Below are 24,057 nucleotides of genomic sequence, written 5' to 3'. Positions count from 1 at the left end.
CCTTAAAAGCACGGCACAAGAGAAAATATCACGTAATGGGACGGCAAAGTGCACAGGTGACCTCTGACCCAGAGTGGATGCTGAGAAGGACAGAGGAGATACAAGGAGACATTCTCGCTGCAGACTGACAAGAAAATATGCTGAGCTCCGTGTTATTTTTCCTCTGTCCTCTAACTTTGCTCAATTATCTATGTGTCATCTCTCTCAGCCTCTTCCCCTCTCCTTCTCTGTGCCTCCTTCCTTCGCTGGGTTGGCTGGTGTACAGGAGTGTCTCTCTGTGGCAAAGCCTAACAGAAGCAGCCAGATTCACAACACGCCAAGTTCCCTATCACAGGCTCGGGGTGAGCAGCTATTGATTTTCCAGAGGACACTTCATTATCATTCTGGTCAAAACACACCGAGCATCAACAGCGAAGCACTAGGTTGTCATGCACAACATTTTCGGAACATTCACACTTTGCCGTATCGCTGCGGAGACGCTTTAACTCCGAGATTACAAGAAGCCGTGCAACTACAAAGCAATTAGGTAAGCCGAGGAAACAGGAGCAATTTCAAAGTGTAAGAGAAACATTTTTATCAGATGAATTAAAAAAAAAGAAGAAGAACAATAATAGCTACAATGGTATACTCACGTATAAACTTTAAGCACAAAGTCTTTCTCCTCTTTGAGGTCTGTGATGGTGTGGAAAACATCACTCATGGCAAGTACAGCACAGCCATAAGGTCGTCTGTACTGCACATGAGGTGGGCCTTTCTTTGAGTCATTGAGCAGCATACGGCCTGGAAACAAAAAGAGAAGAGTTGTGTGAAAAAGAAATGCAGACAAGTCATAATTGTGAAGAACATGTTTTTGCACATTGTGCTGTATTTACCAGTTCTTATGACATGTGCAACAATGTAGAGGTCCCTCTTCAAGTCTTTACTGCTAAGGTCCTACAGAGGAATTGAAAATATTGGTGGATTGGAATAAAAGTCAAAATAAGAAACATTTACGTCAAAAAAGAAAAACAAATAAAAATCTCACCGTGAAGAGAGCACACAGACGATCAACCTTCTCTGGATTCTTTGGTCCTCCGTTTTTGTTCAGTTTCACCATGAACTTCTCACTGCAAAAGAAGCCAGTTCACAGTTTCAGAGTGCGTGTCAATCACAGAATGCCTCTATCAATCTGCTGAACAGAGACAGTGCGCAGTCATGTATGTGAGTGTCTGTCCTCGCACGCATACGACATGCACCACAGGACCATTCGTGGCCGTTTCAGTCAGATTCCTCGGCGTACCTGATCTGTTTGGCCTCGCGAGTGTCGTACAGAGAAAAGAAGACGTCCGCATCCTCGCTGATGCTGTTGTAAGTAAAGCTCTTCAGATTGATGAAGAGGTGGTGCGACACGGGGACACGGCAACCGTCACCATGGCGCTGTCTCATGCTATCACCCTGGGAACCAAGAAGAAGAGAGTGACCGCTAACAAGGCGAGTGTGCGACTGTGAGTGAGGCCAAATACCTGCCGTTCTCTATGTAGACACATTTATTTAACAGATCAATGGCGGTGCTGTAACAAGTGAATAATTCATTGCTATAGACTTTACAGTGTGTCATGCTGTTGCAAGTATATGCTATTTACAGTAGACCCAGTGGACACATAATGCAATACAGAGATGATGCGATAGAAGATAGGTGGTTTTGTTCTTAAGAGCTGCAGGGATGGTGCATTCCTGGGAGGAAAACTCCTGAAATTATGTAATATATAGAACTATATCGATAAAAATCTGTTTTAGTGATCACTTCCATCTCATAGGAAATATCTGACATATTCACATTATATCTGTACATATCCACATGTAAATTCATTATGTCTTGTCCAATGTCTTTATCTTTACTATATCTTTATTTTTTTAGCCTTATTGTACTTTTGTAACTCTTGTCCTGCTTCTTTCATGCATTTCTGTATCCAGCTGCTGGAACACGTAAATTTCCCCAGTGAGGGATCAATAAAGTTTATCTTATTTTGTTTGCTTGCTTGCTTGTTTGCTTGTTTGTTTGTTTACGTTGCACAAAAGCTAAAGTGTGCAAACAAGATATTGCGACTCAAAAGGGCTTCCGTACTTGTAGGCGATTTTTTAGGCCAAGCCAAGCTATGTGTTTGAGATTCAGATTCAGATTCAGAATACTTTATTGTCATCCACACAAATTACATCAAGGATGCAAGGATTTGCCTCTGTTTTCAGCTAATGCTAAGCTAAGCTAACTGCTTTATAGTTCAAGCTTTATATTTCCCATGCAAACATGACAGAAGCGTTGAGGTTAAGCATTTTTCTCAAAGTGTCTCACTGCTCTCTCGCTACATATGGACTCTTTCAACTGGTATCCCTCTCAAAATGACATTCAGCGGACAAACTAACGAAAGTGGCCTACAAGTGCCATTTGTGCATGCATTGGGACATATGTGATCCCAGTGGGAATCAGTCCCCACACCCTGGCAGCGGTGGTGTGAGGTTCTCATGGAGCATGGAAGTGACACCAAGACCACCAGGATTAAAGGCAACCAGTAGTAAGGAGTGTGAGAGCGATAGCTTCAGGACAGTCATTTGGTGCAGATTGTTTGTAAAGGAGATGAAAAATGAGAGTTGAAGAGAAAGTATGAAAGGTGTGATTATTTTATAAACAAACAGCTTCGAAATGACTCTACCTGGTTTGTGCTTTGTTGACCACAGTGTCTGCTGGATACGTGCTAAAAAAGAATAAAAAAGAAGTTCAAAAGGAAAAGATGTCAGATCAGTCAGTCCATTCTTTACTCTTCCCACACAGCATTGAACTTATTTACCTTATAGCTGCTTCAGACGCACGCTACCTGAGAGGTGCCTGGGTCGATGCTTCAAATCTGACAAAAACTTCACCTACGTACGCTGCCGAGTGGCTACACTACTGTTCCCGCAGCACTAAAAGAAGCCCACATGAGGCAAAACGTGAGCGTGTGGGAGGGAAGAGGACAAAGCCAGTATCGCCCACATGCACCACTCTCTGCTCAGCAGCCTAAAAGAACTCTTCTGCTCCCGTACCTGAAGAGGTGCCAAGGCCTTGTGCCCTGCCAAAGACGAGCTCACTTTCATCGACAGAGTCAGGAGGCTTTTTGGCAAGGAAGGGCTACGCTGTTGTTTCTGGACAGAGCAGTTAGTGCACAAACATTCTGCGTGCAAAGCTGAGAAACATGGCAATGGGATAATGGGAGGCTGCAGGGCAGTTGGAGAGTGTTTTCATCAGCATATGGAGCTTCAACTACTGACCAGAAAGGATCTCCCTCCCAGATAACAGTCTCCAGCAGCATTACATTAGATTTCATAACATCTGTGCTGTAATTGCATAGTTCTAAAATTGGATCTGCTTCAGCAAGTCTCCCCTCTCTCTCTCTCTCTCTCTCTCTCTCTCTCTGTATAGGTTCGGAAAGTCCCCACATCACTACAACTAAAATACATTTGAGACATTATTTATTTATGGAAACGTGTTTCTAGTCTGGTTTGCAGTTTAAAGCAAGCAGGACTAAAATATGTAATTTATTTAAAACAGAGAATAGCAATAAAAATTTAATTTGTATGTACTTTCCCATAGCTTCACCTGGGCCTGTCACTTTGCATTACGTCTGCGTTGCTAGCTAGCGATCACACTTGCGAGAGTCACGTGCACGCGGGAAAAGGGACACACTCAATATGGCGGCAGGATATGCATAAAGGATAGGTCACATGAGGCAGCTCCAACAGCTGAATTCTCTTGTGAGTCACCTTCTTATGGATGATTTGATAATCGGTACATTCACACATCCGTACACATCCAACAACACGTTCCTATAAGCAAAACCAGGCTGTGCAGCGACAAAAAGGCACACTGTAGGTAAAAAAGCTCACAGTGTGCAAGTCAGCGTGAGTCACGGCTACAGATATGGTTTATGCATGCTGCAGGGACATGTTTAATTGCATTTTTATCATCCAAAGAATACACATTCACTTGATTAATTTATTCTACTTAATAATTCAAGGGATGCATTTGTACAGCATGAATTGGTTGAGAACAATCCCAGCCAACGTACCAGTTTGTATAGCTCTGATACGCTGATCTGATCTGGATCCACCATTTCAAACTCCTTTCTGGGAACAAGGTCTAAGCCAAGGTGCCTGGTGAAACAGGGATTAGGGGTGTAAAAAGAGGAAGAGGGGGGGGAAAAAAGACATTACAACTTTTAGTGAAAGTGAATCAAATGATGTGCACCACACATGAAACCGTTCTCAAGTTAGTTTTTAAAGCCCAGATAAAAAAAAGGATTCTGCAAATCTGTGTCTTTGCAATATCTCCAGAATAAATCTTTAAATATGCCTTAGTACATTTGTTCAAGTAGGATTTTGAGGTACGTGTACTTAATGAATGTTGCTTTGTACTTTGTAGTGCTGCATTTTAGGAAAATATTTATCTTCTTACTTCACTACATTTATCTGATTACCTTGACTATATTAAAGGAAGAATTAATCGATTATTTGCTTTTTGGTTGGGAAGTAGATGAGAAATCTGATCTCTCTTTTCTGAATGTAACAGCCAGCCAGCCAGCAGCCAATTAGATTATGTTAAATACTAAAAACAGAGGCAGCCTGTCTCTGTCCACCAGTATCAAAATCTATGTACAGTTGCGTCTAAACCCAAACAAAAATCAGTGTAATAACAATAACAATGCAGGTTATGTGCCGCAGTAACTTCTTGGAGTCTCCACTGGTTGCCTGGCAACCATTCAGGGTCATGTAATAGTGGTTGCTGTAAGATTTTACATGAAAAGGATCCCTTTGTCAAAAATTACAGATTCCTAAAGACTTAGTTGCTTGTTTTTCTTACATGAATCTTCCTCAGATAATTAACTCCCACATAAGTGTAATGAGGTACAAGATTTGCAATATAAGTATAACAAATCCCTAAGGAATGTGGTGGAGTCAAATTTTAATGCATCAAAAATTGAAATACACAAAAAAAATGCTCTGCACTCAACTTGTTTGACACTCTGTATGAACTATATTAGTTCACACCAAAAAACCACAGAATTCAATATTTAAACAGAAGGTCAGTTTTTCATGGCTTCATCAACATATCCACACAAATTTAGATTAGCACTTTGGATAATTTTATTCTAACAACTGTGTAAGACATTTCCAGTGTGTGTGGAAACCCTGGGATCTTGTAGTGGAAATGGGGACTTGTGGGTTTGAATGGTACTTAACCACTCAGCATGAGTTTGTATTATAGAGAACCATTAAAGTCTATGGGAATGAGGAGGTTAAGCACAGTACTGAGTGAATGTCCTCAATTGCCATGTACCATCGGCGCTCGTATATCAAACTGCAACGCTTCACTTTAGCTAAACTGTGCAGCCCCCAGATCACAGAGTGGTATCTCTGCTGCTATGATCTTTTGACCATGAAATTAAATCACTACAGCTCTCAGGTCAGCATGCACTACAAGCACTGACCTCAACATGCATGGTGAAAGTACTACGCTGCGTTTGGGGCTTCACTACCGAGTGTTTTTATAGTTCGTTCAAGCGTGATACTCACTAATGTTGAACAACTGAGTGATGAAGCTCCAAGTGAATGTGTGTGCACTTTTCTGTGCAATTGTGCATGGAATCTTATATTAAACTGACAGATGGTCCTTGCACATAAAGCTCTTCCTCAGCTGAACCAGAGCCCTCACATCTTTATCTCTGATATGGATGCCTGTCACAGCTCAGTTGGATGGAGTTTGAAACTGGCAACAGTAAGAATATGGCTTTGCAGCTCCTCCAGGGGGATTTGCATTTACTTTAAGCTGCTTCAGATTCACTCATCTGCTAAATGACCATAAAATTACATCATAGCAATGCTGTTACACACCCACCACTTCCAGAGAAATATTATATTCCAAGGTGGCCAGGGTTAGAAACAAAGGTTTGTTTTAGAGCGTGCCTTCAGTTCGTGCGCTCAGTATAAGAGTTACTCACTCATTGCCCCAGTCAAGCCGTACGGTGATGTGTCGCTTGATCTCACGAGTCTGGTCCTGGGCGAGGTGGCCCTGGATCAGCTGCCGACGCAGGTCGATGAGCTCATTCATCACATGGCGCAGCTTATGGAACAGATCCACCTTGTGTTTCTGTGCAAGCAGCAAAGACAGACTCAGCATTTATGCATGATACTAATGAAAGTCATCCCTCATGTTATCTGTGACATTAATCATCTGTAACTGCATTTACCAAGCTTGACACTGAGCCTATATCTAGATGAGTCAATCTCTGATATATTGTGATATACTTTACATTCAGCTCAAGTATATGAACAACTTAAAATCATGTCTCTTATTGAACCCCCCGTGAGCCTGTGCACGTAGCAGAACAATACATGTTGCAACTGAGAGTTAAGCCCACTGGTTTCATTAATGAAACGAAAAAATACATTTTCCTTATAAATCTGCTTTGACCTCATCACATTAATGAATTTCATCACCATTTCTCACAGACCAAGGACAGCACTTTTAATTCAGGCATATCCTCTGTTCTCACTAATGGTATGACAGGCCCACATTGCCACCCAGGTTTGTTTACATAAATGCAAAGATTAAGTGCCGCCACAATGCGCATGTAAATTTAATGAGGATAAACACTGCATGTTCTCAAAGCCTGGTGGCTGCTGAAAACAAAGATTTTTGTCAGGGTTGATGAGCCCTTTTGGACCTCTATTCTGCAGGGCTAATTACATACATTATAACAGACACACAGTTATGCTTAGGCCATTGCTCCCTGAAGTAATGCCATGAATTCTAATTGGCAACAATAAGGTGAAATGTATCAACATCAAGCCAATGCTACATCCTATTATTATAGATGCAACTGTGGCAACATGGCCCATATCACAGAGGGGGTGAGCACCAAAACCAGCGCTGTTAAATCAGCGCTTCATATTAGTCGAGCTTCAGAGGAAGTTACATCACCACACCAATGCCTCGGGCTGCTTAGTTGCTCAGAGCATGAGCAGTCCTCAGTGAGAGGTTATGTAAAAACTCGCTGCCAGCTCTGCAACATAGCCACTCAGCTCCAAACTCAAAACCCTACCAACCACTTCTGCCTGCCCCCTCGACACTTAGCAGGATTAAGGATGCTTTGGGTTTCCAGTAATCACTTTTGCCCGGCAAGTAAAAGCTGACTGAAGGTGGTGGATCTTAAGATGATGCAGAAACTACTAGAGTCAGGCCAAGATCAATCAATGGCTGAATGACACAGCATGAAATCGTATATGACAGGTCTGTAGGCCATTATCTGTGTCCAACCACCATTTCTGTTCCTACACAGATAGTATATGAAAATACAGGCTGACAGTCAGAACGACAAGCTATGGGGGAAATATCTAAACGAGCTGTCACTGTATGTTTGGACTATATTTCAGGCGAATCACTAGTCTTCCTGGAAAAACCTGGTTATGCTCAGCGCTGAATTATGTTCAGGGATGAAAAACAAAACGGGAAAAGCGTATTCCTCGGAGGAAGGCAAATTAAACAACAATGGATGCAACATCTTTGCAGAAGCTGTTGATCTTTCAACTCCCCTGGAAATCTCGATAATTTTAGGTGCGTTCTCACATTTAGTACTTAGTATCATATGAGTGCAATGGACTGTAATGTATCGCTACTGACCACATAGAGCTGCTTCCACAAGACGCCCCATTCCTGCAATGTGGAGGTGGTCTCCGTGATAATGGGGTCCTCCAGGGGCACCACTGTCTCGCACAGCCTACGGCAAAAAAAAGCACGAATGTGAGATCAATCCCTTAAGAATCAATGCTACTGATAGATGCCAAAAACAATGGATACATATTACATTCAGTCTGTCACATCCTGGTAACATGAAGACGCTTCAGCCTCTTTCGTTAAAAGAAGTCAAACAATGAACATTTGTATTGTGCATTTTACATTGATTTAACTGCCTTGTGTTTCAAACATGCATGTGATGAAATAATTAACAGAGAATAACAAAAAGAGATGCCTCATTAACAGCAAATAATTTGTCTCACAGCAAATTATTTTGCGTTAATTAAAACATATTTGGAAGTCGGCTCCAATAGCACATTCAAATCATTGTACATTGACATAATTATCTTGTTTATGTGAAAGTACTTTGATCACTTTTAATAATAATAACAAAAAAGAAGCAAAATCAGTATTGATGTTGAAGATCGAGGCCCTGGTATTATTTGGTATCATTATTTGGTACGCTCTGGTTTGGTTCACAGTTTAAGAGTCACACTATTACTGGGGTTTATGCTATGCTAAGCTAAGCTAGCAGTTGATAATAATAATAATTGATCAGATTTATATAGCGCTTTTCTGGACACTCAAAGATGCTTTACACTGTCAATTATTCATTCACACATATTCATTCTGGTGGTGGTAACTACGATTGTAGCCACAGCTGCCCTGGGGCAGATTGACAGAGGCGTGGCTGCCATTCTGCACCTACAGCCCCTCCGACCACCACCTCAAACAATCCATTCATTCATCCATTCACACCAGGCAAGGTGGGTGAAGTGTCTTTCCTAAGGACACAACGACCATGAAACAGGTTACAGGGCGGAATCGAACCGCCGACCTTCCGATCATTGACCGATTCGCTCTACCATCTGAGCCACAGCCGCCCCCTGATGGTCAGTAAATACCTCCCATTCATTAGCTGCCTGCCTGTTAAGATACAAAGTCTTATTTTTTATTTTTAGACATGTCTACTTTTAGGAACAGGGTGGAGCTCTCCAGGAGAAAACCACAACACATGTTCTTCTCACGTCCATAAGGAAACGTTAACACAAAACTTCAATCTCACGTTTGCATTTTGCTCGCAAAAGGATCAACTTTGATACTGTATAATGTTTTTGGAACAATCCGAGCATCTCCATCCATTACAAAAAGAGTCGGGGTGATTGTCTGTGGCGGGGATGCTTTGGGAAAACTACACAGATGCAGTAGGTGTGTCACCTCATTAACTCCATGAGACAGCAAAGCAGATTTCCCAAAGTGCAACTCCTGGAGCGAGAAACTGTAATAATGTCAATTTCCGAGTCTGCACTTTTAATTGTTTGAGTGCAAATGAGAGTCCTCCTGTTATGTGGTAACTCAACTGGAGGATGTGATATAACAGCAAACTCCCAGTCCACAGTGAGCCGCGGATCCCAGCCTGCAGACAGAGCATTACATCAGGCTGATAAAGAGCCCTGCCGCCTGTTTTTGTCTTCGTCTTTATTCTGGCCTGTGCAGCCATGGCCGACTATTGTGATGAGATGGATGTAGATGACCGCTGTGTGCACAAGCATGTCTGTGTGTGTGCGTGTGTGTGTGTGCATGCATGTCGGCAGCTGTCAGGTGGTAATTCTCCTGAAGATTGGATTGTCACTAATCAGTGGTGAGGCGAAATTAGATGGCAAAGGAGGGAGGGACACACATCCTTTGACATTGATCAGTTGATGAATCTGTATCACAAAGCCTGTGTAATGAGAGAAGGAGAGCTCCATCAACTCCGTCAAAGCCAGTAGGTCTGACCAGTAAAGAACAAACATATCATCCTCACATCATCCTCCAGTATGTCTCAATAAAGGTCTGATAGTGATGGATCTGCTGAGAGAAACTGCTGCTGATGTTATATAAGGCAGGTCGTCAGTATTTTGAGCTGCACTCCACCACGACCACATAAATACTCTGTACTGCAGTGACTCCCAATACCTTTTTAACTGTCTGACTATTAATAAACAAATTTAAAGTTAGTGGCACAGATAATGTTTATATGTAAGGTGTTTTTGTTTTTCACTTTAGTGAAGCTGTTGGGTTTTCCTGTCAGTGGTTAAAGAGCTGGGCGAGATTAATCCATCTATCTTTATAACATTATGAGTACTTTTATATTGCAGTATTAAAGTATATAGAAATGTTGTACATTGGGTAGTAAAAATCTTTTCCAATTCTAATCCAATTATCACACAAGAAGTCTAACGGACTGCCTCGAGGCCTCTAATACAAGCAGTTAAAAGAGATCACTATAAAATCATATTGAACAAACTAAGCTGCTTAAATTGTGTCAAATGGACATGTTTGGTTCCATATGACATGCATAGCGGCAAAAAAAAAAAAAACCAAAGCGTAAAACTTCCGCGTTTGAGCACCTCTCACCTGAGCTGAATGTAAAATGTACACGTTCACATAATGAACCCACAGGAGAACTTGGTGCAAATTCTGACACTGAATCAGTATCTGTGGTGATACTGGCATAAACAGTCCATGCTCAAGCAAAATCTTAGGTATTTAGTTCCAACATTAAATATTAATGACTGAAAAAGCTGCATTACAGTTGAGGTTTGGGGGGAATAAACATTCTTGGCTGTTTTTTTTATTAAGAGTTTAACTTCTTAACATTCCCCCCTCCTATACTTAAAAGACTAAAAGTGTGGATGCATTTTGTTCATTGGACGCTTTAGGTGAAAATAATGTCTAGCACATAGGGAACTTTGTGTACCTATAGAAGAAACAATGTGTTTGTTGTGTACACACTCTTTTGCTGCCACTGCTGCTGCTGCTAGTGTAACTGTGGTATCAGTATCCTAAAATGGTTTACACAATTTGAATCAGGAGGCTTTGTGCTTTCAAACGATGTATAATTTAGCTTCGCTAATGTGCTTCATGAGGACTGTGTGAGAGCGGTTTGATCAGATTTGTTTAACAGGACAGGCAACAGATGCGAAACACCCCACAACTGCCGACACACTTTGAGTCAATTGTTGCTCAACCAAAGTATAAATGCGGAAATCTCTTAAGTGAAATAACCCGATTGCTTCTGACTTTGGCAGAAAATAGTCAGTTCAAGCAGGAGCCCATCACCTAAAGTAAGAATGTGATCAAGAAAATAGGTTTTCACTGCCTTTAAATACACTCAGTTTCAGTTGCACAGCAAAGCTTGTCCTGCTGCAGACAGTGAGGTGTACAGATATTACAATTCAGAACAAAGAATGGTATCAGATAGGGAAAATATCCTGAGCTGAACTTTCAGAATCAGTATCAAGACAGAAAAAGTTGGTTCTGTGAATCCCTACTTATAATGCTGCACATGTTCAAGTAAAAACACTGCACCATAGAACTTACCCTCTGTTTGTCACTGTAGATTTCTTCAAGTGGACATAGCTGACTGGGAAAATACCCTGTGGACGGAGGAAGGAGGAGAGATGTTACTGGGTGTGACAGGATTACATTTTCTAATTCTCCTGCACCACATGACCAAAATGTAGACTATTGTATTATGTTTGTGTTATTAGGCAGTTTAACCTAAACCATGCGGAGTGCTGCAAAGGTAAAAAAGGAGATTTTATAGTTCTGCTGGCGACACATTATAAGCGGAAGGAAATGCAAGATCACACATCCTTTATATATGTTTGGATGTTTTCTGCTGTGTGCAAACATTTCCTGTGCGAATGCGAAGCCCCGTACTGTTTCCACACACTGCAGAGACGGGAGGCAGAGCAGTGTGCAGGATCCCCATTGTGGCTCGGCTTAGCAAGGGAAGGGCATGAGAGACTGAGTGGTGCCAGCTGCCCCCCTTGCAGTTCATCTTTCTTATTCTAATCTGCCAGATGTGAAGAATTGGCCACAGTGAGCACAACTAATTCTCTCAGTGCAGAGAGAGTATGGGGGCGAATGAATGTGGGCAGCAGAGTACATAACAAAATGGAGGGGTGTTAGTAGGAACTGTAAATAGCTGATGAGAGTAGAGAAGGACAGCATGTAGCCACTAACACCTACATTTACCAGGACTGGACAGCTTTTGTGCTTTTCTTTGAAACATTTCAGCAGCATCGCATAACACTTCAGCTCCTGACATTTCAGTTTAAGGCAGAGTGGACGCGCGAAATAGCAAAAACTACCTGCCGCTTTCATATTTTAATGATGCATCTGCCGTTCATGACTCTGATGAAACAGCTCTTTGTGTTATGGATGTACAAACTTTACTTCTTTTTTTTTTCTCCAACTTTGCGCAGTGACTTTCCAAACTGCTCTGCTGCACTTTATCTGTGATAAACATGATTTACTGTACAAACAGTTTTATGGGAGGTAAATATATAATAGCCATTTAAAGCAGAGTATTGATCTCTGTCAGCTGTGATAGTGTTGTGCTTTTTATGTACCTATAGTCTCTTCTTACTAAGCATTGTGCATCGGATTAATCATAATGATGCTCCCTGGAGAGCCCCTAAACTGAAATGGTTTACATTCAAACCCTCCATCCTGCCTCATATCTGAGCTTCCTTTCTGCCTGATCAAAGTCAAAACAAGTGCCATGGAATCTGTCCTGCAGCATTCACAGAAGAAAACAAATTCTGAAGTGTTATATATAACAATTAAATTGTCATTTTATGTTTTTAAAAACAGCTTGTTTTGGTATAATGACAAGTTTTCACATTAATAATTGCACCATCTGCTGGCTGAAAGAATTCTGCTCAGGAAGGAAAACAGCACAGCAGCAGTGCAGCAAGTGCAGCATGTTTGAAAGCACACAGCGCTGCTATGTGATGCACACACACAAAATATCACTATTCTTTCCTTGTCATTGTATATACCGTGTTTTTAATCACCATTTGTAAATAACATCTTGAAGATGGCGCTGCTTCTCATGCTTCTGAGCGCCGAAGTCAGAACAACTTGGTTAAACTGGTGCCTTTTTGAAAGCACCTCGAGAAATACAGGTCAGGAAATTTCTATTTTTGCCAAATCAAAGCTCTATTCAATACATTAATCAGCCATTAAGGTCTTTGTTGTCTAGACAAAGTTATTTCTGGGCTGCACATCTCTCACATCACATTATCATTCACAAAAATGCACTGGTCTTTGATTGAAAAAAACAAAACAAAATAAAAAAAACCCTTCATGTAGAGATCACATTTTAATGGCAGGGCTGCCACTTTTACAGATGTGCTGGTGACACTTCATTTGTCTGATGAAATCTGAGTTAACCTTACTGGCTGGCTGACAATTTAATATATTAACAGTCTTTGACAAATGCTGCCTTGGTAAAGTACACAAGAGTCACATCAGTGGTTACTCATAACTGTCCTTTGTGTGTTTTAAACATTGGCATTGTTGTTCACTCATTGGAAGACAGAACACTGTATAGAGTCCACACAATGTCAAGTCAGTTTACTTGTGTATTCTGTTATAATTACCTTGATAGAAGGCTTCTTGGTAGAAAAGCCTCTATACCAACCTAAAGAAAGAACAAAGTACACATGAGAAAACCTCATCCTCACAGCGAAACAAAATATTGTACTGCACCTTTACTTGTGGATTATAAGAGTAGGTTACGTTGCTTTTACATGTGAACTCTCAGGAGACTTTGTGTAGCCAAGCTGTGTTGCAGCCAGTCTGTCTGGGGTACATCTGTGTGATTCCCACAAAACTGGATAAACTGAATATTTTTAAATATGTTTGCCTGCTCTGTAGACCATTAAATGCAAACTATGTTATTTTAAGAGAAAGTTAAAGGTAAGATATTGCTTTAAATTTTTTCTATATAATTAGGGCCAACATACATATGTCCTATTGGTACTCTTTCTAGGAATTTATTTGTAAATTTTGCACCCATACAATTAGGTGTTTTATTTCACCATATAAAGGCATAAATGCTGTTTACAACTCTCTCTTTATGCTGTTAGGAATAAGATTGGTGAAATACAGAATTATTTATTTTAATGGCCAAAAAGAAGTCAAATGCAAATACTGAGTCTTAAAAACTGTAGAATACAACTCAACCCAAGTGGCTAAAATTCCCACAATTCCCAGACAACATGCTTAGCAAGACACAGATGATCCATGTTTAAAAAAAAACAACAACAACTCCATTTCACAGTCTGCATTGCCAGAGAATAAAAGATCTCACTGCTTTTACCTTCACTCTTCTCCAGAATCTGCACCGTTTCCCCAATCTCCAGGACCAGGGCCTGACATATTGATGATCGGAAGTTGCAGATCACTGCGTGGAAAAAAGGAAACAAAAGACTAAAGTTATGAAAACATATTTGACTACACAGTAGTGCTATGTGAGTGTGAACTTGCAACAGAAATTCCTGCTGATTAAGATCAGTGCTTGGCTTCGTCTCTGTGCCCTCTGATTAAGCAAGGTGCGTCCCCCGTCACCGTCGTGTCTCCACACACCAAGTGTTTCAGGGTCGTAGCAGGGCAGCTACAGCGGTTTTTAATAAGCTGTTTAATGCAAACATCTAAACACAATGTCACACAGGAGCCACTGCTTAGCGAACTGTAAACAAGCTCCCACCCTGAAGTGGGTAGTCATTTTAATAGGCAATTAATTCTTAAGCGACCTGATTTTGTACAATGTTAAGTTAATTGAACCATCTCCCAGAATAGAGCCCACATAAACTGCTAAGTAATATGACTAAACGCTGATCTATCATAAGTCGGTATTAGTGTAAATCTTTTATGCCACCTGCTCTTGTGCTACATTCAGTCTTTGACCACACACACAGTAACATCCTGTGACTCAAACGCTGATGACATGATTATTCTTTAGGGGATGGACACCACAGTAAAGGCCTTAACAGTTTCATCGCCTCCGGAGCCTGTTTTTATCTGTGCAGCGCTGCAGCTCGACAACATGAGCCAAACAGTACACAGGCCTCAGTAAAGACAAACTTGTTTAATAACGACGACGCTCCGCTGACGATTTTAAAAAACCTACAAATGGTGGCCCTTCAAGGAGAGTTTTGGTGTGAATCATTATGCTAATGAACTAGCCAGGGGACCCAGTGAGGGGGAGGAAGAGAAGGAGGGGCTTCGGCTCGGCTCCGCTGCCTGTTTGAGGGTAACGAGTGCTCAGTTCCTGTGCTCGGGTAACTATGGCAACAGATCATCCACAAACTGGAGGGCTTTCTTCACTGTAACTGCTGCAGGGATCTGGGCATTTTAAAATGGTAAGCTTATGGATGCGGCATAGCACAGGAGTTGGAATCAAGCGCATCGGGCATATATTAAAAGAAGTGAGATGGATGGACTTAAAGAGTGTCCTTGTCACCTTTTTCAGTCTGCCTCAGGCCCTTTTCCAGCCAGGGCTAAGTATTTCCTATTTGACAGTCCTATTCTTTAATGGCCTCTATTTCATTTGAATTGCAAAACCTGCACTCACACCATTTGAAAACTCTTCAGTGGAGGCCACGTCAGAACAAGATGAGACTGTCATGTTTGAGAGAGCTGGGCACACCGCACAGGCTTATATTTTCATAGTCCTCCCTCACAAAAACCTCCAAGCTGTGTAAACACGCAGTCACACACTCGTTTCATTGTGCCTAAAAGCTGCGCCGCATTAGCATATCCTCAAAACATAACCAACAGAAAGAAAAAAAAAATAAAAATCATCTTTAGACTTCAACATGTTGAACGTAGGATGTTGGAAGGACTGACGGGACAGGGAGTGGAAAATGTTGGCAAAAGCAAACATTTCTACTCAGCAACAATATATCAGTCCAGACTGTCCCTCTATTCAGTTGAATTCATGATCCACATGGCATCTGAAGGTTGCTATTGTGTAACCACTAACTCACTGGGAGGAATTATGGGGATTGAGCACAGGAGGAGACTTCTGCTGTCCTCCACTTTCCTCTTACCTCCGTTCTTCCATGTACGACACACACGTACACCGATCAGCTACGACATTAAAACCACTGTTAGGTGGAGTGTACGTCAGTGCGTTACGATTCAATGTGCTGCTGGGAAACCTTGGGTCCTGGCATGCGTGTGGATGTTACTTTGACACACACCACCCACCTAAACATTGTTCCAAAACCAAGCACACCACATGGCAACGGTATTCCCCAACAGCAGAGGCTTTCCCCAGCAGGACAGCATACCTCGCCACACTGCAAAAACTATTCAGGAACAGCTTGAATTTGACAAAAAGCCTGAGATGTGACCCTGCCTCCAAACTCAATAGGTCCCCGATCTGATGGCACATCTGTGAAATCCACCAGAGCAAGTCCGACCCATCGAGGTTTCCCCCCACAACCCACAGGACCCAAAGGCCAAGGTCCCAGTGCCAGACACCACAGGAGACCCGTGGGGATTCTGTGTCCATGGCATGACGGGTCAGAATCTTTTTGGCAGCACAAAGTGGACGTTCACAATATTAGGAAGGTGGTTTTAATGCTGTGGTTGATTATTAGTACTCTACTTTCCTACACATCTAATGGGGCAAGTTTCATTTGCAAAGGGAAAAAATGACATGTTTTAATCTTCTGGCTTTTCTCACATAGTAAAACTGGTCAAGTATAGTATTTTAAGAGCTGTTTGGGGGGTTTCAATCCAGCCCTTATTTCAAAACATTTCGCATGAAACTCAAGTAAAAACTGAATATGAAGATCACAAAATACACTTTTTTTTTTTTCCAAAATACACTTAAGTCCAGACTAATTTGGAGGCCCACTCAGTTTAGGTGGTTATGGATTGTCAGAACTTATATTCTTCCACTATGACACCACAGAGTGATATGAAGAGTTGGTGTTACAGCAATATGATGGCAAAGAAAATAAACTGGGCTGTGACTTTCAGTTGCAGGGAAACAAAGTGAAGACGTAATGCCTTTTTGTAAATAATTATCAGCATGCATATGGCTGCATCATTCTTCCAAAAACTGTAATAAATTGAGTTTTAGATAAATGACAAAGCAGTACTACTAGATAAAGCAGATATTTATGGTCTATTATCAACAGGCAAAGTATAAACGCAAAGCGCACAGCATCCTCTATTTTCTGCATCAATTTGTTCTTCGAATCTACTAAAAGTTTTTACAGCATGACAACAATTGTTTAAGCATCCAGTTTTCTGTGTTGGCGTGAAGTGAGAACACAAGCTGGAGTTGATTTTCTATAACAGCGCCGAGTAACCACTACCAGCAGCTCTTGCGTGGAAAAAAGTAGCATTGTTCTTGAGTTATTTTATGCAAAAAGTTCTCGTATTTAAGCGACTAAGTTGAGTCCGTCTAAGGCATCGCACTGGCCACCTATTACAGAGAATATCAGTAACCCATCACAGTTCAGAACAGGCATTGGACTCAGATAAAGTGGTGCTCAAATGTAAAATAAGACTTAAAATCATTTAGTCAGCCTGCGTGAGAATCAATAACGCTCTTCCTCTGTTGTGCCTTTATTTTCTAACTCACTGCTCCTCACCAGCAGTGCTGCCACCCATGGTGTGTAGGAAAAAAAGCCTAATATAGCCTAACCAAAGCGGTCATGTCATGTGGGAACAGACTCAGTGCAGTTTTTGAAATAGGGAGCCTATGAGTGAACACTAAAATCCTTGTTGATTGAATCCTGCAGTGATGCAGTTTAAAAGAGGCTTTTATGCGATGATTGCAGATAAATGTGGCAATTCAGAGCCCTCCACCGTGTTAAAGGAGAGAATGGTGGCGCCGCAAACATCGTGTCTGTGTCAAGATGTTGGTCGTGTATCGCAAGTACACACTTGCATCACATTAGCAAACAGCGATGTTAATGAGAGTTCTAAAAGTGTTGAAGTCACGTTTACTGTGCAATACTATCAACAAAACTACTTAAACTAAAATCGTAAGCAGTGACAGCATGTGTATTCAAGGAAAAAAAAAAAATCACTGTTCTCTATAGAACGTCAGTCTATGGTAGTTTTGTTTGAGTCTGACTTTTAACCTTTTTCCCTTATCTGCGCTTCACTTTTCTGTTTACTGTCACTCTGTAAACCCGCTCAGGTGAAATGAGAATTGTCAAGACAGACGTGTCTATGTTCTATCGCTGTAATAAAATCTTTTTTTCTTTTGTACAACAGAGGAGGAGAAGCTTGTCTTGCCTCCCAGTGTAAATCCTCACTATTGCATACTGTCATGTCTCGAAAAATGCTTTATGTTTTATAGTGAAGTTGAAAAGAGAGCATGCATGGCCTGATGACCTTGCTTGAGAATTAGTGATAGACACATACAGCACCTAACAGTACAACGGCCCACAGGGGAGCAATATTCAGCGGAAAAGGGAGGGGGGATGTCATCAAAAACCTGCCAGCACAACAGTAAACACTATTATGGCTTATAAATTGCCTGCTGTATTTTTAAAACAACTGTGTGCTAATGGCACCACTGTACCGAGAAAGCTTTTTTTCTTTTTTTTAAATCAAAGAGAACACTGTGCTCTTCTAAACTGCAGCTCTAAGATGAGCTTATTTTCTTGGGTTTCCTTTTAGTTTCACTCTCAATTATAAGTCCTACAACTGGAGTTGAATTGCTTAGTGAGTGCGTCCTTAAACCATTTCCAGTAATGCAATGTGAGTATGCCGACCACGAAGGTCCTGTGTAGTCCCGTCCCAGATCGAGCTGAGTTGAAACTTACACAATGGTCTTTGGACTTCGCCCACTGAGTCATGTAGTTCAGCACGACTCACTTACTGAGACACATTACTGCACCGGAGGCTTGCTAACCAGGGGATTTCTTCCACAGAGGCAGAGGAGCATGTTTGATTCCAAATCAGCGTCCCAGAAATCAAAGCTACCACCCAACTGCAGGGGGTGTTTGTAACTACCAGATGATGACCTTATCGTAAAAGTCTTTTGAATATCTGAGCACGCAACTGCCACACGTGCGACGCTACCTATTTTTGTTGTGCTGATGTACAAGTTAGGTCAGAAACTACAATACTAATGAAGATTGAACGTTAAACTCTCCGGTGCGGAAGGGTTAAAATCATGGCTATAACTGCAGAGAAACGCTGCTTTGGGGCAAATCTCTCTAATCCCACTATCAGTTGAACATATCATTTGTTCCGTCGTGAACACATTTGATCCTCGAGTTGTCTATTTCAGATAATGGTGCCCCAGTCTGCTCGATTATTTCATCTGCTGCTGCTGTAGTTTGTGTCTGAGCCGCGTCCATGTGGCCACAGATGAAGCCTTGTGATTCATTTCACTCCCTGTCTCATGTGGGCAGGTACTGACTTACAGTCAGCACTCTTTCCAATGAAAGTGTAAAAAATGTTGCTGCTTATATGAGAAAAATCCATCAGTGACTCATTAGTAAATAAGTCAATGGAAGAAAAACTTGTAGAACAAAAATCATTTCAACAGCACATTACTGAGGATTGAAGAGTGAATTAACGGTTAGCATTTTGATCATCTGTAATCTAATATTTAAATCTTACAGCCTCAAAGTTAGCTTATATTTTGTTGTTGCTGACATTTCACAGAATTATAAACTGAGAAGCCAGGCAAGGGATTACTAGATTAATTGGTGATTAAGATATTCATCATTAGTACTTGTAGAGTGGAGCTGGCCGGCACTGCTGCTGTGGATCAAATCCAGGCCTTTTGTTGCGACTCCACAAGTGATTTGCAAACTAATATTCCCTGCATAAACAAAACCAAGAAGGAAAATAATGAACAGGTAGCGGTTCTAAGAAATCCATTATGAGACGGCCTTCAACTGTTAGAGCCTGTTCAGATAACACAGGAGTGGGGAAAAAGAAAGGCCTGGCTGCCTGCTGACACACCACAGCTCTGTTGGTGCACGACAGCAAGGATGATAAACGGATGATAAATTAAGGAAAGACGATGGGGGGGGGGGACAAACATACAAAATGGAGACATTAATAGCACGGATGAGGCGGGAGAGGAGCCGATAACAGGCTGTGGAGGTCTTGTATTTGCCGGTTAACGCAACAAGCGCAGCAGCAGCAGCAGCGTGGGCTCCATCCACAACGAAACACCAACATGTCAACATGTTATCCAAGGCGAATGAGGAGTAATATTTTTCTACAAGGTACAGTATGTACTGTGTATGGCGGCTTTTCCCCGCAAAAAAAGAAAAAAAAAGGGAAAAGATTCAGCACCGCGGAGAGCGTCATCTCCACATTTCAGCACCGCGGACAGCGCCAGGTCACTCCGACTGATTCGGAGGCTGAACTGTTGCTTCCCCGCACACACACCAAAAAAACAACTACCTCCTCCTGCCTCCTACCTCCCCCCCTCTCTCACCATGGATCTGGGCTTTATGGGGAAAAAAAAAAAAAAAAAGAACTGCAGTGATTCTACGATGAGATGAGCACAGAGGCGATGGGGGGGATTACTACACATGAAGTGGTGATATTAAGGTGGACTGCCATCGGGGTGGGCTCTCTGCAGGCTGCAGCTTTTATGAAACCATCATGACGAATGTAATACCTCCAAACAAAGTGTATATGTGTGGGCGTGTGCATGTAGTCAGGAGAGGAGGGGAGGATGAGGAGGAGGAGGAGGAGGAGGATGATGATGATGATGATGATGGGGGGGGGGAGTATCATGTGCGAGCCAGCATGAGTAGCCCTGCAAGTATAACAAGCTGTAGAGCATCTGGACATGACTCATTCCCCCTAATGAACACCCACTATAATGTAATCATACGCTATAGACACTTTTGCCGTGACTGTAGGACTCTGCGGTGGATTTAGAAATCACCTTATGCTGGTTTTTCTATTCTGCCTCTTGAGGTTATTCAACAGATCGCTCGTAAAAAAGCTGATCTTGCACCCTCTTCCTCTCTCTCTCTCTCTGTCTGGGGGTCAAAGTGCTCACATGCATGGATTGTGGTTGGATCAGTGCAGCTCCTGTTCGTTGCAGCAGAGCTTCTTTTTTTTGTCTACAGGTAGACTCCAGCTTCACTCCAGCCTACACCTGTTGGAGGGACGCAGTCACGATGCCCCCTCGTGGATTCAACACGAATCGCCTCCCCCCCTCTCTTTCTCTCCCCTCTTCTCCCCCTTCATAGGCTCTAAAGAAAGAAAATGCTTCTTTTTTTAAAAATCAAAATCCAACACTGACTCATTCTTTATTTCTTTTTTTTAAATTATTATTTTTTGGTCTTACAAAACCACTCAAACTAAGCGCAGATTTCCACGCTCCGCCTGCGGTTGTGTATAAACTGCGATGGCATCTTTAAGGTGGTGGGGTTTGTAGGCTGTAGCATCCCACGCAATTTCCCTTTCTATGCAGTCACTGGCCGTGTATATCAGCCATTAGAAGAGTATGTGTTTTTAACTGGGGGGGGGGAGGTGTTACGGATTTAGTAATAACCAAAAGAGGCAATGCGGAATGACTAAAACTGGGTGTTTCTCGTGCGATCACAATAATATAAAAAAAGAAAAAGTCAAATCAGAAAACGTCGTTAATTAGCAATAAAAAACAACAGCTGCGTTTGACTCACCAACTCCGATTTTCTCCTCTTCTGTAGGTATCCACATATTTGGTTATTTTCCCTCCGTGAGAGCGAGCCACATTATGTCGATATCGTGAGATGATGCTGCTGCTGCTGCCGCTGCTGGGGGAAAAAAATGGGAGCTGAAGGCTACAAATTTCTCCTGGCTGCTCCTACATTGGGACTACATGTCTCGACCGGAATCAGTATCCTGACGTTTGTGTTGTGTGTAGAAAAAAAAGAAAGAAGAAGGAGGAGGGGGATGAGGAAGGAGCATCAAAAGCCTCGATATCTCTGCTCTATTATGTCCCGGCGTGTGTCTCCAGTCTGATGCAGTCTCCGTGTCCAACCTAATGTAACGCACACGCAGGGACGCACGCACGGCTGCACGCACGGGTTTTTTTTCTCTCTCTCGCTCTCTCTCTCTCTATATCTGCTCTCCACAAAAGGTGTTATTATTATAACAGCCGCATTTCAAGAGGAACTGGAAGATATCTTTCTTTTCTTTTTCCTCGAAGCTTATTTATTTCTTTGTTGTTCCTCGCGTTTTCCTTTTTAGCCAATTGCGCGCAAGTCATCGACCAAAAAAAAAAAAAAAAAAAGGCAGGGCGCGCTCGGTTAATTAGCGGGTCGCGATACTGTTTACCGGTCCCAAGTGTCGAGCTGGAGCAAGAAGGAATAAATAAATGCTGGAGGGGGGGAAACTGCAATATACCATAAGCTGCGCCATCTTCGTGGTCGTCACATGACTTGTTTTGTCAACACTGATGTGTCAAGCAAATATATGCGCCCTCTCTCTCTCTCTCTCTCTCTCTCTCTGCATGGCACTTTCATCCATCACAAACACAAACTGCATCTTCTCCTGCTAGGATGCCTGCCCCCCCCTCCTCTCTTTTTCTTTTTTTTTCTTCCCATGATTGAATGTGTTACTTTGTTGGAGCCATAAAGTAGCTCAACATCAGGCCATGTGGGGAAGCACCTTTCCAGGTTTGAGTCATTTCAAAGAAACGGACCCTCCACCAGCAGTGCTTTGTCATAGTGCAGTCATGCTCCTACACACACACACACACACACACACACACACACAGATGAGATGCAACACATTTCTAACGGTCAATCCCCCCCTTCCCTCCTTTTTTCCAGTTTGATGGATAGGTTTGGCAAACTGGATTTCCCATTAGACCTACATCACACCACCGCAGCTTGATTAATAAATGCCATTCACATAAAACAAATGGTGGAATCTCATCTTTTTTTTAAGTTGTAGTTATTTATTCACTTGTGACTTGTTCTTTACAGCAGCTTCAGGTTGTAGATAAAGGAGATGAACACTTTGGATTTGACGATAGGTTTTCTCTTTGCAGTTGATACCAACTGAATATTCACAATTTTCTTGTCTGTGTGTAGTGTTGAGCTACATTTTCAGTAAATGTTCTATCTAGACATTAAGGTCTGTTTCAAATCCTCCACTCTGCTGGGAACAAAACTATTAACCCTTTAATGTTCTCATGACATAAAACCCCCCAATTTAGACAATCAAACACAAATAAAGTGATAGAAAACACCTACATATAGTTGTTTCTAATATATAGAAGGTAAATTGCTCTAAAACAGAACTTGTGAGAAGACATAATCTCAGCGTTCCCGGTGGAAGCTGCAGTGCACACTCTCAGACTGCAGATTTTGACCAACGTAAAGAGGAAACAGTTTGACTGTAAGCTGATCGATCTGGCCTGTGATGACGTATTTGTGATGCAATGAGCTGTAGCTGAGACTTGTGCACTAAATATCACCGTGGTGACTGATAACATGGTGTCATAAAGTGAGTCACTGCTAATAAAAAAGTGTGGGGTAATGACTAACACTATAAACATCAGCTTTCGTCAGTGGGGGAGAGAAGACTTTAGATGGTTCATTTAAGTTAAAAAACCCAATACAGTATGTAGAAGTACATCTAATGAATATATTAAAATATAAGTACTGGTTTGATCCCTCTGCCTGATATAATATTATAAATGACATCATTAGATTATTAATGTTAACGCGTCAGTAGCTTGTTACTGCTGTAGGTGGAGCTAGTTTTTTGGATAGTTTTATATTCAGGCATCTGATAAATTTGAGGGGTTTTCACATGATCAATGGGGGAGAAAAGAAGAAAAATAATAAAGTTCTAATCCAGAAATGTTTAGTTTTCTATTTCTTCTAGTCTTTGTGAGATATTAGATCATATGAATAACTATTTTGGAATGTGGAGGGGGAAAAAAATGCTTTTTATATTTCTAAAATGTGACCCCAACTATACACACACTGTTTTTTGTAAGACACCAGGAGCCTAAAAGGTTGGAAAACTCTGGTTTATTCTTTAACAATGTGCTGTATTGTAAAAGCTTGTCATTATAAAATCTTCATACTACTAGTAAATAAAGCTGTAGTGAAATAGAAGGTACAGTGTTTCCCTTTGACATGTCAAAAAGTAGCATAGAATGGAAATGCCTGAGTAAATGCACTTTCCACCACTAGCTTTCTGTGAAACTTGAAGCTTGTGGAGTCAGAATCTGATGACAGACCTGTTAAATATTTCAGAACAGATGAAGGTAAGAAGAGTTTAAATCACATCATGACACAGAACATAATCCATAAACACGACCTGTAAATAAATACTTGAGGAACACTATGAATGTTTTGTTTTAAAAATAGTTCCTTCGCCAGGCACAAGCGTGTGTGTGTGTGTGTGTGTGTGTGTGTGTGTGGGAGGACAAAACATTTTAAAGAGCTTTAAACCAG

The 24,057-nt window shown here is 41.6% G+C and overlaps 1 protein-coding gene across 1 annotated transcript in view; it reads right to left on the bottom strand.

Annotated features, from left to right (window-relative positions):
* The window catches only part of LOC103354465 (dedicator of cytokinesis protein 3-like), a 50,096-nt gene extending 28,777 nt beyond the window's left edge, over nt 1-21,319 (bottom strand). Inside the window, exons 1-12 of the mRNA XM_008277845.1 lie at nt 21,283-21,319; nt 13,965-14,048; nt 13,243-13,283; nt 11,171-11,226; nt 7,691-7,787; nt 6,009-6,157; nt 4,080-4,164; nt 2,688-2,729; nt 1,280-1,434; nt 1,025-1,106; nt 873-933; nt 633-780 (exon numbers count right to left, since the gene is read on the bottom strand). Coding sequence (XP_008276067.1) covers nt 633-780; nt 873-933; nt 1,025-1,106; nt 1,280-1,434; nt 2,688-2,729; nt 4,080-4,164; nt 6,009-6,157; nt 7,691-7,787; nt 11,171-11,226; nt 13,243-13,283; nt 13,965-14,048; nt 21,283-21,319 — 1,037 coding nt within the window. The remainder of the gene's footprint in view (nt 1-632; nt 781-872; nt 934-1,024; nt 1,107-1,279; nt 1,435-2,687; nt 2,730-4,079; nt 4,165-6,008; nt 6,158-7,690; nt 7,788-11,170; nt 11,227-13,242; nt 13,284-13,964; nt 14,049-21,282) is intronic.
* Between the last annotated feature and the right edge of the window lie 2,738 nt (nt 21,320-24,057).

The sequence above is a fragment of the Stegastes partitus genome, unplaced genomic scaffold, assembly GCF_000690725.1.
Source record: "Stegastes partitus isolate 25-593 unplaced genomic scaffold, Stegastes_partitus-1.0.2 Scaffold108, whole genome shotgun sequence".
NCBI classification, from domain to species: domain Eukaryota; kingdom Metazoa; phylum Chordata; class Actinopteri; family Pomacentridae; genus Stegastes; species Stegastes partitus.
The sequence above is the reverse complement of the archived record's forward strand: the minus strand, read 5'-3'. Positions and strand labels throughout refer to the sequence as shown.